This window comes from Lipotes vexillifer, unplaced genomic scaffold (assembly GCF_000442215.2).
Source record: "Lipotes vexillifer unplaced genomic scaffold, Lipotes_vexillifer_v1.1 scaffold24, whole genome shotgun sequence".
NCBI lineage: Eukaryota > Metazoa > Chordata > Mammalia > Artiodactyla > Lipotidae > Lipotes > Lipotes vexillifer.
The window spans coordinates 1368570-1383996 of record NW_006782914.1 but is presented as its reverse complement, the minus strand read 5'-3'; the positions used below and the strand labels follow the sequence as shown (position 1 = coordinate 1383996).

At 38.5% G+C, this 15427-nt stretch overlaps 1 protein-coding gene across 1 annotated transcript in view; it reads right to left on the bottom strand.

Moving 5' to 3' along the window:
• Positions 1–15427, bottom strand: part of ATP8B4 (ATPase phospholipid transporting 8B4 (putative)) — a 246299-nt gene that overhangs the window by 178848 nt on the left and 52024 nt on the right. Inside the window, 1 exon segment of the mRNA XM_007455539.1 lies at positions 2502–2615. Coding sequence (XP_007455601.1) covers positions 2502–2615 — 114 coding nt within the window.

Sequence of the window (15427 nt, the reverse complement as noted above, 5' to 3'; positions counted from 1 at the left end):
TTTTTGCGGTACGCGGGCCTCTCACTGCTGTGGCCTCTCTCCCATTGCGGAGCACAGGCTCCGGACGCACAGGCTCAGCGGCCATGGCTCACGGGCCCAGCCGCTCCGCGGCACGTGGGATCTTCCCGGACCGGGGCACGAACCCATGTCCCTTGCATCGGCAGGCTGACTCTCAACCACTGCGCCACCAGGGAAGCCCAAGAGAGAATCTTTGAGCACCTACCTTGCACCAGACACTGTGCCAAGTACTTTTAGATATTATGTCATTCGATCCTCAGAAGTTTTTTGAGTTAGATTCTGTATCAGAGGTGTTTTGCACAAACCCAGAGTGCTTACATTCCATGTAAATAACACCCTGAGTGCACAGCATAGAATACACTGTGAATGGCAGCCTGGAGTCAGGAAATGCCACGGCCCTGGGTATCATATTCCCATTTTATAAATAAAAGTATCTGAGAAGTCAAACAACTAAGCCAAGAACATACACTGCTAAAACTTGAACCTAGGTCTATTTAACTCCAAAGCTTGGACCTGTACCTGTAAAGCTACCCATCTGAGAGAGACACAGTGACAGTTGACATGACTCCCTTACAAAGGTAGTTTTCAAGTGGGGTTCATTTTGGAGCTACATCAGGGCCATCAGGCGGGGAAGGATGGGTGGAGATGGTCAGTGTGTGGCAATCAGGCCCCATCAAAACAGCACTACAATAAATTTATTGTAGTGCTGTTTTATGTAATTTTATGTAATAACTTCCAAATAAAATTTTTAAAAAAACAAACCTCAAAAGCCTCTGAAGTACCAACAAAAATATTAGGCTGGGTGGCAGAAAAGCTGGATTCTAGTCTGAGTTCTATCATTAACTCATGGTAAAACCCTTATACCTCACTTAACTTCTCCAGGTCTCATTTCTTCACCAATAAAAGAAAGGAGGTTGTACTGAACCATCCCAAAGATCCCTTCCAGATATAAAACTATCTGAACAACAGCATTTGGCCATAAATAAGAAACCCATTAGAGAAATGAGCTCAAAATTCTAGAACAGTGTAAAGGGTTCTATGAAGAAACTAAAATTCATGGGGGGAAAAGAAAGTCTCCTCAAAAATTGTAAGTTATATTTTCACTGTTTTTTTTTTTTCTTGTTCAGCATCCAGTTCTTCTCAACTCTACCCTTAGTTCTTAAAGAACTACCCCACCCCTCTATTGTAATTTTGTACATGTAATTTTGGTGGACTGATTCCATCCAGCTGGCTCCTAGGCTTTGGCATGTGATCTAGGTCAAGGCAATTCCTGAGCCACAGTGATTAATTTAGGATAGGAAGGTAACAGCATGGTCCAATTACAACTAATCCCAAGACTTGCTGGAGCAATAGAAAAAGTGATTCATTCTCATTCTCTCTCTCCCTCTCCCTCTTTACTCTTCCCCCTCCCTCTTCCTCTCTCCCCTTCTCCCCCTCTGCCTCTGCCTCCCTTTTACGTGGGAGTTGAAGCTAGGAGAATAAAAGTCTAAAGTTTTCAAGAATCACCAAGGAGAGAGGGCCTGTAAAGTAAACATGGAGGAAATAGAAAAAGAGAAGTTACATCCTGTTAAAATAGTTCGCCCATGAATTGTCATACATAAAATACATTAAGTGAATTTATATGTCTACCACTTACAACCAAAAGATTCTTAACAGTTCTTCTATTGAACAAGTAGTTATTCAATTAAAGAAAAAATAGTACTCAAGGTATAATCCAGATTGTACATATCTAGTCCATCTTGTTATTTTCTATAATTAACACATAACCCAGTACATTCTGAATCTACCAGTTTGATCTGATTAAATCACTCTATAGTAAATACTAGGTAAATAACTGGCTAACATGAGCTGTTTATATGTATGTAAATTCTTTGATTTATGCCTTTTCTTCCTAAAATATCAATAAAAGCTGAAATTTCATTTAGGTTCAAATTTTAGTCAAATGGGAAGAAAAAGAAAGGTTTCTAACTACCAATTAACCACTCGAAACTATCAAAAATAGTCACAGTGAAATAACATATAGCATACATCATTTATTTTTTATATATATATATATATATATATATAATACATCATTGTTCTTAGATGCAAATGAAATTTGCCAAATTAAGTTCCACAAAGTACTACTCAGCTAGACTCTTTGCTTCAACTCTCTCAATACCCATACTGTGAATGTGATAGGGAGATAAGGAAAGGAAGGAGGCTATGAACAGTAATTATTAGGCTCTGGTTTGGTTCAAATAAAGTACAAGGCAGCATTTTAAAATGACCTCAGTGTTTAAAATGATGAATGTACTAGTTTTTACCCATTCCTAGCCCTCCCACCATTGTGAAGAGAAACAGCAATAATAACTAAATAATTAAAAATCTGATAAAGCTGATTTTCTCTGAGCATGAACATTTAGCTAAGTAAAATGATTTATTTTTTCAAGTTATATGAATATTTTAAACAAACAGATGATGAAATACAACCTAAACATTACCTGTAAAATCAGAAGGAAAAGGAAATACACATTTGCCACTCTTTGAAACTGTTCAAATAAATTAATGGGCAAGAAGGTGAGAATGTTGTACTTGCATGTGTGGATACGATTATCCTGAAAAAGAAACAGCATCACATTAGTTTGGGGCGAAGCATTGCTCATTAACAAATAGCTCTAAACTTACAAGACTGAGCATGAGTTATGCCAGAGCAAGAAAGATAAGCCAACTATCTAGGAAATTTCAAACTCTGTGTGGGCCAAGGGTTTCATTTTTCCCAAGATGACATGCTCCTGATACTAGGTACAATTACTGTTCAATTCCATAAAATCATACATGACTAAAAAATTTATCAAGTGCAAAAGTCTGCCCCTGACTTTTTTTATTCTTATGTTTCATTCATTTGGCAGCTATTTCTTGAGAACCTACTGTATGCAGACACTGAGCTCATGCTGGGTCTCGTAAGGTAAGAAGGAACTTTAAAGATCACCTGGTTCACCTTCCCAAAGCATGACCCTGTACATAACTCTGACAAGGGTCCCCTAGGTCTGTCTTTGAAAGTCTTCTGATAGGAAACTGATCACCTTGCCAGGCAGCCTATTTCCATTTCAGAATGGGAATTGCTAGAAAGGTCTTTATTATGAGAGACTCAAATCTGCCTCCCTGTAAATTCTGCCATATGCCAAATCCCATCCCTGGGGCCACCTAAATCAAGTCTAAGCTCTTTCCATGTTGACAATCTTCAAATACTTGAAGATGACTCACAAGACTCCTCTAAATCTTCTCCACTATGATCTAGACATTCCCAAAACCCTCAGCCATTCTCCATGACTTTCCATGGACATCTTTTCCAGGTCAGCCTCTTCTGCATCCATCCCAGCCTCTCTGCATCTCTCTTAAAACATGGTGTCCAGAACTAAACCTAAACACATACTGCAGATCTGCTTCAACTGATCCATGTACAAAAGAAATTTTGATGTTCCACATTCTGGATTATTGTACTAATATGCCTTAAAAATTCATTAGCATTTTGTCATTTAACCTCACTGTTTATTCATATTGAGGGTTTTTTTAATTTTAGAATTTTATTTATTTATTTTTATACAGCAGGTTCTTATTAGTTATCCATTTTATACATGTTAGTGTATATATGTCAATCCCAATCTCCCAATTCATCACACCACCACACCCCCCTGCCACTTTCCCCCATTGGTGTCCATACGTTTGTTCTCTATATCTGTGTCTATATTTCTGCCCTTCAAACCGGTTCATCTGTACCATTTTTCTAGGCTCCACATATATATTCATATTGAGTTTTGATGAACTAAAATCTCTAGGTCATTTCTTCATCAATCACTAACAAATCAGGGCTCCCCTTCCTAAACATTCACAGTTGATTTTGTTTTAAATACTGATGATCTTTCATATATTCCTATTATACAAGCCAAATGAAAGCAATTAATCTTGAGTGTTCTATCCTAAAGTAGTAAACATTCCTCCCAGCTTTATGTCATCAAAAAATTTCAAACACATGCCTTTTATATAGTCTTCCAAAGCTATATAAAACTAATACATTAAAAAGTTCAGAGCTAAAAACGAAAAAACAATTTTTTAATTAAGGAAATAAAACTATGGCAAGCTACTAGAGACTTCTCCACAGATTAATGTTAATATCTTTTTCAGGTGTTTATATCTACCTAACTATATTCCCATGAGGCTTAACTCTATCTTATTCACAAAGATAGCAAGAGAAATTTGGGGTGACAGATCTTACTGACATTCAGAATCAACATACCCAGAGAATTTCCATCCACTAATATTTCAAAATGGAGGTTAGTCTGTGTGACCTATTTTTTTTTTACACATATATTTTTTTAAATTCAATTTTATTTTTTAACATCTTTATTGGGGTATAATTGCTTTACAATGGTGTGTTAGTTTCTGATTTATAACAGAGTGAATCAGTTATACACATACATATGTTCCCATATCTCTTCCCTCTTTGTCTCCCTCCCTCCCACCCTCCCTATCCCACCCCTCCAGGCAGCCACAAAGAACCGAGCCGGTATCCCTGTGCCATGCGGCTGCTTCCCACTGGCTATCTACCTTACGTTTGTTAGTATATATATGTCCATGTCTCTCTCTCGCCCTATCAATGTGACCTATTTTTTTAAATTTATTTTTTACTGAAGTATATTTTATTTACAATTTTGTGTTAGTTTCTGGTGTACAGCAAAGTGATTCAGATATATATATATATATATTCTTTATATATATGTTCTTTTTCATATTCTTTTCCATTATAGTTTATTACAGGATATTAGAAATAGCTCCCTGTGCTATAGAGTAGGACCTTTCTGTTTATCCATTCTATACATAATAGTTTGCACCTGTTAACCCCAAACTCCCAATCCATTCATCCACCACCCGCTGTTCCCCTTGGCAACCACAAGTCTGTGCCCTATGTCTGTGAGTCTGCTCCTGTTTTGTAGATAGGGTCATTTGTGTCATATTTTAGATTTCACATATAAGTAATATCATATGGTATTTGTCTTTCTCTTTCTCACTTACTTCACTTAGTATGATAATCTCTAGGTCCACCCATGTTGCCGCAAATGGTGTTATTTCATTCCTCTTTATGGCTGAGTAGTATTCCATTATATATGGTGTGTGTGTGTGTGTGTGTGTGTGTGTGTGTGTGTGTGTATATATATATATATATATATATATATATATATATATATATATAACCATATCTTCTTTATCCATTCATCTGTCAATGGACATTTAGGTTGCTTCCATATCTTGGCTATTGTAAATAGTGCTCAATGAACATTGGGGTGCATGTATCTTTTCAAATTAGAGTTTTGTCTGGACATATGCCCAGGAGTGGGATTGCTGGATCATACAGCAACTCTATTTTTAGTTTTTTGAGGAACATCCATACTGTTTTCCATAGTGGCTGCACCAACTTACATTTCCAAAAACAGTGCAGGAGGGTTCCCTTTTCTCCACAACCTCTCCAGCATTTGTTATTTGTAGATTTTTTAATGATGGCCATTCTGACCAGTGTGAGGTGGTACCTCATTGCAGATCTGATTTACATCTCTCTAATAATTAGCTATGTTGAGCATCTTTTCATGTGCCTATTGGCCATCTGTATGTTGTCTTTGGAGAAATGCCTATTTAGGTCTTCTGCCCGTTTTTTGATTGGGTTGTTTTTTTGTGGCTGAGCTGTTTGTATATTTTGGAAATTAAGCTCTCTTCAGTCCCATCATTTGCAAATATTTTCTCCCAGTCCATAGATTGTCATTTCTTTTTGTTTCTGGTTTCCTTTGCTGTGCAAAAGCTTATAAGTTTGATTAGGTCCCATTTGTTTATTTTTGCTTTTATTTCTATTGCCCTAGGAGACTGACCTAAGAAAATACTTGTATGATTTATGTCAGAGAATGTTTTGCCTATGTTCTCCTCTAGGAGTTTTACGATGTCACATCTTATATTTAAGTCTTTAAGCCATCTTGAGTTAATTTTTGTGTGTGGTGTGAGGGTCTGTTATAACTCCATTGATTTACATGTAGCTGTCCACCTTTCCCAACACCACGTGCTGAACAGACTCTTTTCTCCATTGTATATTCACACCTCCTTTGTCAAAGATTGATTGACTATAGGTGTGTGGGTTTATTTATGGGCTCTCTATTTTATTTCATTGATCCATATGTCTGTTTTCATGCAAATACCATGTGGTTTTGATGACTGTAGTTTTGTACTATTGTCTGAAGTCTGGTAGGGTTATTCCTCCTGCTTTGTTCTTTTGCCTCAGAATTGCTTTGGCAATTCTGGTTCTTTTATGACCCAGAATTGGGTTCCATATAAATTTTAGGATTATTTGTTCTAGTTCTGTGAAAAATCTCATGGGTAATTTGATAGGGATCACATTAAATCTGTAGATTGCTTTGGGTAGTATGGCCATTTTAACAATATTAATTCTTCCAATCCAAGAGCCTGGGATAGCTTTCCATTTCTTGAATCATCTTCAATTTCCTTTATCAATGTTTTATAGTTCTCAGCATATGTCTTTCAGCTCCCTGGTGAGGTTTATTCCTAAGTATTTTTTTATGTGATTTTAAAAAGGATTGTCTTTTTGCATTCCCTTTCTGATATTTCATTGTTAGTGTAAGGAAATGTAACCGATTTCTGTATGTTAATCTTGTATCCTGCTACCTTGCTGAATTTATCAGTTCTAGTAGTTTTTTGTGTGGAATCTTTAGGGTTTTCTATATATAGTATCATGTCATCTGCTTATAATGACAGTTTTACCTCTTCCCTACCAGTTTGAATACCTTTAATTTCTTTTTCTTGTCTGATTGCTGTAGCTAGGACTTCCAATACTATGTTAAGTGAGAGTGGACATCCTTGTCTTGTTCCAGATTTTAGCAGGAAAGCTTTTAGCTTTTCACCATTGAATATTCATTTGGCTGTGGGTTTGTCATAAATAATTTTTATTATGTTAAGATATGTTCCCTCTATACACACTTTGGTAAGAGTTTTTATTGTGAATGGATGTCAAATTTTATCAAATGCTTTTTCTGCATCTACTGAGATGATCATATGGTTTTTGTCTTTCCTTTTGTGGATGTGGTGTATCACATTGATTGATTTACATATGTTGAACCATCCTTGTTACCCTGGGATGAATCCAACTTGATGATGGTGTATGATCTTTTTGATGTGTAGTTGGATTCAGTTTGATAATATTTTGTTGAGAATTTTTGCATCTTTATTCATCAAAGATATTGGTCTGTAATTTTCTTTTTTGGTAGTGTCTTTGTCTAGTTTTGGTATCAGGGTGATGGTGGCTTCATAGAATGACTTTGGGAGTGCTCCCACCTCTTTAATCTTTTGGAAGAGTTTGAGAATGATCAGTATAAGGTTCTTCATTGCATGCTTGGTAGAATTCCCCAGTGAAGCCATCTGGTGCTGGACTTCTGCTTGCCATGAGTTTTTTGTTTTTGTTTTTTTTTAATTACAGATTCCATTTCACTTCTAGTGATGGGTCTGTTCAAATTATCTATTTCTTCTTGATTTAATTCTGGTGGGCTGTATATTTCTAGAAAGTTGTCCATTTCTTCTAGGGTGTCCAGTTTGTTGGCATATAATTGTTCTTAGTATTCTCTTAAAGTTTTTTATTTTTTCCTGCAGTATTGGTTTTTATTTCTCCTCTTTCCTTTCTTCTTTTGTTTATTTGGGTCTTCTCTCTTTTCTTCTTGGTGAGCTTGGCCAGAAGTTTGTCAATTTTTTACCCCTTTAAAGAACCAGCTCTTTATCAATTTTTTTCTACTGTTTTTTTAAATCTCTATTTTATCTATTTCCTCTCTGATCTTTATTATCTCCTCCTTTCTGCTGACTTTAGGTTTTGTTTGTTCTTTTCCTAATTCTTTTAGGTGGTAAGTTAGGTCATTTATTTCAGACTTTCCTTATTTCTGGAGGAAGGCCTGTATCACTATGAACTTCCCTCTTAGAACTGCTTTTGCTGCATCCCACAGATTTTGTATGGTTGTGCTTTCATTGTCATTTGTCTCAAGGTATTTTTTAAATTCCTCTTTGATTTCATCATTGACTCATTGGTTTTTTTTAGTAGCATGTTGTTGAATCTCCATGTAATCATCTTTTTCTCATTTCTCTTTCTGTGGTTGATTTCTAGTTTCATGCCGTTGTGGTCAGGAAACATACTTGAGATAATTTCTCTCCTCCTAAATTTGTTGAGGCTTGTTTTGTGTCCTAGTATGTGGTCAATCCTAGAGAATGTTCCATGTGCACTTGAAAAGAATGTATATTCCATTATTTTTGGATGTAATATCATGAAAATATCGATTAAGTCTAACTGTCCTATTGTATTATTTAGGATCTCTGTTGCCTTACTGATTTTCTGTCTGGAAGATCTGTCCGTTGATGTGAGTGGGGTGTTAAAGCCTCCTACTATTATTGCATTCTCATCAATTTCTCCCTTTACATATGTTAGTATTTGCTTTATGTATTTGAGTGCTCCTATATTATGTGCATATATGTTAACACATGTAATATCCTCTTCTTATATTGATCCTTCTATCATTATATAGTGTCCTTCTTTAACTTTCTTTATGGCCTTTGTTTTAAAGTCTATTTTGTCTGATATGAGTATTGCTACCCCTGCTTTCTTGTCATTTCCATTTGCATGAAATACCTTTTTCTGTCCCCTCACTTTCAATCTATGTGTGTTCTTTGCCCTAAAATAGGTCTCTTGTAGGCAGCATATTGTAGACTCTTGTTTTTTTCTTTATCCAATCTGCCACTCTATGTCTTTTTATTGGAGCATTTAGCCCATTGACATTTAAGGTAATTGTTGATAGATATGTATTTATTGCCATTTTAAACCTCGTTTTCCAGTTGGTTTTGTATTTATTCTTGTTCCTTTCTTTTTCTTTTTGTTCTTCCTTTTGTGGTTTGATGGTTTTCTTTTGTATTATGCTTGTGTTCTCTTCTTTTTGGTTTTTGTGAACCTATTGTATGCTTTTGATTTGTGGTTACCTTATTTTTCAAGTATGTTAACCCATTCCAATATCTACTTGCTTTAGACTGGTAGTCATATGAGCTCAAACACATTCTAAAAAAAAATCTACATTTTCTTACTCTCCTCCCCACATTTTATTATTTTGATGCCCTTTTTTACATCTTCATGTATATCCTTTTGCTCTTTATTGTGGTTATCATCACTTTCACAAAATTAAAAAAAAAATTTTTTTTAAATCTGTGTATTGGTTTAAGTGATTTACTTTCTGATTGTGATTTTATCTTTCCTATAGATTCTTGCTTCTTTGCTACCTAGAGAAAACCTTTTAATATTTCTTTTAGGATAGGTTTAGTATTGCTATATTCTTTTTATTTTTTGCTTGTCTGAGAAATTCTTTCTCTCTCCTTCTATTCTAAATGATAATCTTGCTGTGTAGAGTATCCTAGGTTGCAGATTTTTCCCTTTCAGGACTTTAAATATATCTTGCTACTCCCTTCTGGCCAGCAACATTTCTGTAGAGAAATTAGCTGCTGGCCTTTTGGGGGTTCCCTTGTAACTAACTCTTTTTCTCTTGCTACCTTTAGAATCTTCCCGTTAATTTTTGCCATTTTAATTATAGTATGTCTTGGTGTAGGTCTGTTTGGTTCATCTTGTTTGGGACCCTCTGTGCTTCCGATACCTAGATATCTGTTTCCTTCTTTAGGTTTGGGAAGTTTTAAGCCATAATTTCTTCAAAAACATTTTTGATCCCCTCTTCTCTTCTTCCCTATTATGTGTAGATTGGCATGCTTTATATTATCGCATAGGCCGTGTATCTTGCTTTCCTTTTTTTTTTCATTTTTCTTTCTGCCTGCTGTTCTGATTGGGTGATTTCCATTATTCCATCTTCCGTATCACTTATTCATTCTTCTTCATTATTCAGTTTGCTACTTATTGCCTTTAGCTCAGCTTTCATCTTAGCAAATGAGTTTTCTAATTTTTCTTGGTTCCTCTTTATAGTTTCTAGTTCCTTTTTACAATAATCTGCATTTCTACCAACAGCCTTTCTTAATTCCTTCAGTATTTTTACTACTTCCTTTTTTAACTTGGAGTCTATTAGACTGGAGAGGTCTGTTTCATTGTTTGTCTTTCAGGAGAATTCTCTTGATCTTTTAATTAGGAATGGTTCCTCTCCTTCATCATTTTACTTATATTTCTCTTACTCTATGAGTTTAGGAGAAACAGTTATCTACTGTGGTCTTGGAGAGATGTTTTTATTTGGGAGCATCCCTGTGTAGCCATGAATGAGTCTAATATTTTTGGTGTGTGGGCTGCTTTTAGTATGGATGCCTGCTGCATCTTTCCTCAGTGTATGCTGGCCATTTTCTCTTTGGTAGAGGGTGTGACTGGTGTGATGAGAGCCTGCAATGGATATTGAGGGCCTCCTCTTTGTTCTGTGACTGTCACAATCCTGTCAAGGGCAGGGCCTGCTCCCCAGTTATTGGAGTAGAAGCCCCCAGATCCATTTCTGAGCTGTGGTGTGAGGTAGGCAAGACTAGAGAACTCTGCTGGGGGACGAGCCACTGAGTATTTCTCCCCTGGAACTGTCCACCAGTGAGTATGCTCTGTGGTGTCACCTGATACATGTGGTGTGGGCTCATAAAGTACACAGCCCTGCCTCAACTGTGGGAATGCAGGCTCACAAAGTACACAGTCCTGCCTCAACTGTGGGAATGCAGGCAGTTGGCCCTGGTGTTCCTCCAGTGTTGTATTCACAAAGCCACCAGCACAGATGTGTAGGTGCAGATCCACTAAAGTCAAGTACCAGGACCTCAGTAGTCATGCACCTGGACCTGCCATGGGAGCTATGGAAGCAGCCCAGACACTGCCCCACCTCCATGTGCATACACCTGCCCTCAAAGCCCACTGCTGCTAATGCCGGACCAGCCCCAGACACGGGAGCACCCGTAGTCCACTAGGATATCCTGCATGCACTGAGTTTACAAAGGCCCCAGTGGCTGTGGTGTAAATCTGTGGTTCACACAGCCATGGAGAGAGGGCTCAGATTTCAGCCCTGGCTCAGATTTCAGCCCTGCTTCCTACATCATGCAGCCCCTGGGGATCAGCTCTGATTTCAGCCCCGCCACCACCTGTGGGCAATCCACTGGCTCTTGCACTCTCCCAGAGCTCATAGATGTGGAGCCACACCCGCTGTGAGCACACCAAGAGCGAGGCTGCTATGGTGGGGGCCCTGCTCCTCCCTTCATGCCCCCATTAACAATGGCACTTCACTTCTATGGTGGGCCTGGGCTCCTTCCATGTATACTCACTCATTGCAGCCTGTATCACACTCCAGCCACCTCAGGCTGTCTCTGTGCAGCCAACCCCAATCCTTTCCCTGGGTCTGTCCTTTGAAGCCTGAGTTTCAGCACTCAGACCCCGCATGCACCAGCAGACATGCGTCTAGGGCTAGGGACAGAAGGAAGGTGGCACAGACTGTCTATACTGGTCTTTCTCTATTCTGCCTGCTGCAAACCCACTGCTGCACCCTCCTCTGGGCCTCTGAAGCTCCCTTTCTGTCCCAGCTGATCTCCCCACCAGTGAAGCAACTTTCCAGGGTAAGGGAACCTCTCCTCTTTCACAGCTCGTTCCCAGAGAAACAGGTCCTATCCTGATTCTTTTTTTTTTTTCTTTCATCCTACCAAGTTATATGGTAATCTTTCTTGCAATTCTGGCTGTCTGAGATCTTCTGCCCACATTCAGTAGGTATTCTGTGAGAATGGTTCCACATGTAGATATATTTTTGATAAATTTGTGGGAGGAGGTGAGCTCCACCTCCTTCTATTCTGCCATCTTGATTGGAGCCTCCTGCCATGTGACTTGTTTTAAATGAACCTACACTGACTCCTAGCAATCACTACTACCTATTTAAAGAAAATACTGTCATCTGTTAAATGGCCATTTTTAACATCTACCAGGAATCAATGCATCCAGCTCTGTGAAACAAGCTGTGGGAGAGTAGGAGAGGTGTCAAGAGAAAGATTTGCAGCTTAGTTCGTCTGATGCATAGGATTGTGCTGAAAACTGTCTGTGAGCTGATGATGACTATTTTGCGGTGAGTTCTCTACCCAAGAGATGGACTGGGTAGGAAGGCTGTGAGAGCTGTTGGTCACAACACATTTTTCTAAAAAAGGGACTTGGAAAAATAATGGGGAAGAGGAAAGCTAAGGAGAAAAAGCAGTTAACCAAAAGGATCACATATTCCTAATTCTATTTTATATTTTCCTTCTAAGTTGAAACTAAAATAGAGGTTAAGCCTGTATCTTGCTAAAAGACAGACAGAACATCTGCTGGGACCACGACATTCAAAACTGTAGCAGGAATTATAAAGAAACTCTCCTACAAAACTGAATTCCACATAGGTGAAGAGTAAATTGTATGGGATAAAGTGATAATGCCAAATGGGGACTGTGACATTTCTGTGATGTATCGCAATGATGCGTTTGTTCTACGGGCTCTGTTGTGACTTAGTCACAGATGATGTGAACCCTCATAGCTGACTGGGAACAAGGAACGACAGCTCCCCCTCCTGGAGAATCTCTGTACCCTTTTACCTTTCTTTGTTTTTCATTCGAAAGGAAAAAAAAGTTTCCATTTCCACTGTCCTATCCAGGAATGTGAGCGTGAGTAAGACCTTAATATTCAGTCATTTCATTGAGCCAGTCTGTTGGCTTACAGTCAAATTGTATCACAACTCATTCTATAATACAGCACGGAAGATCTTCACCACTATCCTCTTACCACTACTTTTCCATGAAGGACTACTAGAAATATCACAATTCAGAAGAAAGGAGAAGGAAGTGGAGGAGGAGGAAAGCAAGGAGAAAGGAGAACATCTAGGGAACCTGTAGAGCATCTTTAGTGCTGACATACATCAGGCTGGAAGTCATGGCTTTAGTCTGTTAGCCAGGTGGACCAGTTAACTGACCCCATGATGAGTTAGGTTTAACCACACGGTCACAAGGAATCTTGGACCAAGACAGGCCTCCCATGTGGTGGGAAAGAGCCTGACCCTAGAGGAGCATCAGGGACCATCTTCTCCCTGTAAGAAGCTCACTTCCAAGAGGAAGAGGGCAGAGCTGAGCTGAAGAGACCCAGATATTCCCCCAAGATTGATGCATCAAGTGAATAATTCCACGTCTCATGGGGCAGAGTGAGAAAACAGGTGGACAGAGAAATGTCACCCCAGTAGAGACCCCTCCATCCGGAAGGCAACATCAGAATGAGGAAAAAGCATTGCTCCTCTAAAATACATTAATACAAATACAAATACCCTGAGATGAGCAGAAGGTGGCACACCTGCAGATCTAAAAGAGGGACTATGGGGCTTCCCCGGTGGCGCAGTGGTTGAGAATCTGCCTGCTAATGCAGGGGACATGGGTTCGAGCCCTGGTCTGGGAGGATCCCACATGCCGCAGAGCAACTAGGCCCATGAGCCACGACTACTGAGCCTGCGCGTCTGGAGCCTGTGCTCCGCAATAAGAGAGGCCGCAATAGTGAGAGGCCCGCGCACCGCGATGAAGAGTGGCCCCCGCTTGCCACAACTAGAGAAAGCCCTCACACAGAAACGAAGACACAACACAGCAAAAATAAATAAATTAATAACCCCTTACCCCCAACATCTACAAAAAAAAAAAAAAAACATTGGTTGAAAAAAAATAAATGCTTTGGTACAGGCACGACTAATTAAAAAAATAAATAAATTAAAAATAAAAAATAAGAAAATAAAAGAGGGACCACCAAAAAAAAAAAAAAAAAAAAAACATTGGTTGAAAAAAAATAAATGCTTTGGTACAGGCACGACTAATTAAAAAAATAAATAAATTAAAAATAAAAAATAAGAAAATAAAAGAGGGACCATGAGGCTGGACTACAGAGGTCAGCACAAACTGAAGTTAGAGACAGAAGTTTCTTGCAATCTATACTAAGGATTTTTGTCTTTATTTTAATGTCTTAAGTGATCCTGATAAGATTCTAATTTTAAACGATTACCCTAGCTATGGGGGCAGTGCGGGAGGGGGAGAACAAAGATGGAGGTGACAAAGAATAGATGTGAGAAGACCAATGGGGAGGTCTTTCAGTTAGTACAGATGAGAGATGATGGGTGGCCGGGGTGATGGCAGATGAGATATGATGGATGACCGGGGCGATGGCAGAAGGGGCAGCAATGAATAATAATAATAACAACAACAACAACAATAATAGCTGATATTTATCAAGCTCTTACTGTGTGTACTGTTCTAAGAGGTTTACACTTCATAGCTCATTTTATCCTCATAACATTCTTATGAAATAGGTATTACTATCCCCATTCTATAGAAGGGAAATCCAAGGTACAGTGATATTAAGTAGTTTATGCAAGATTGCACAGCTTATAAGTAGTGGAACCAAGATTTGAATCAAGGTACTCTGCTTCCAGAACCCATTCTCTTCACCACTGTGCTTCTCCAGTTCACTGCAAACCAGATGTCTCTTCTGCTTTCAGAGCAATCAGCCCTTGCTTTCTCCTCTACTCTGTATTTCTGGCCTGCTGTCACTTTCTCACCAAAGAAATACTGTCATGTCTACCCCCTCCTCTTGATTCAACCCCCTCAGTAGGAGCCCCAGTTACCTACTGCCTAATGTATGACCACAACGTCCTTATACCCCCTTTCAATCCCCCTCAAAGCTCAATATACGAAAATAGTATAGCTAACCACTCCCTTATTTCAGCTTTCCAACAGAAGCAGCAAAAGTCCTTTACATTTGCAACACTGACTACTTGGTGGAGGGGAAGAATAAAGTAAAAAATGATATATTCTTCAAGGGGGACATCAAATAAAATATTCATAAAATAAGAAGCATTATTTTTTATAATCAGATTTTGTTGTGTAATCATATTGCTTAAGAAAACAAAGCAAATAGACAGTAACAAACACTGCTAAACTAGGAAACAGAGCATTTGAGGAGTGTGCCTCAATCCTTCCACTGGCAAAATGGAGCTAATAATATTTCTCATTATATATTTATACAATTGTTGTGGAGATAAGGTGATATCATAGACATGAAAGCATCTTTGCTAAGTTGAAAAAATTATACAAATAGAGGATTTTTGTGAGCAATCCTCAAATAACCCAAATGGGTTTATTAGGAAATCCAACGTCCTAGGCAGGATAAACCGGGTATGCCATAGTAACAAACAATTCCAGAATCGTCATGGTTTAACATAATAAGGGTTTATTTTTTGCTCATACTACTTGTGCGGCATGAGCCAGCAGGGAGACTCTGCTCATCATAGTTACTCACAATGAACCAGCCACCACCTCAAACGCTTCCAGTTGCAGTACCAGAGGGAAAGAGAAA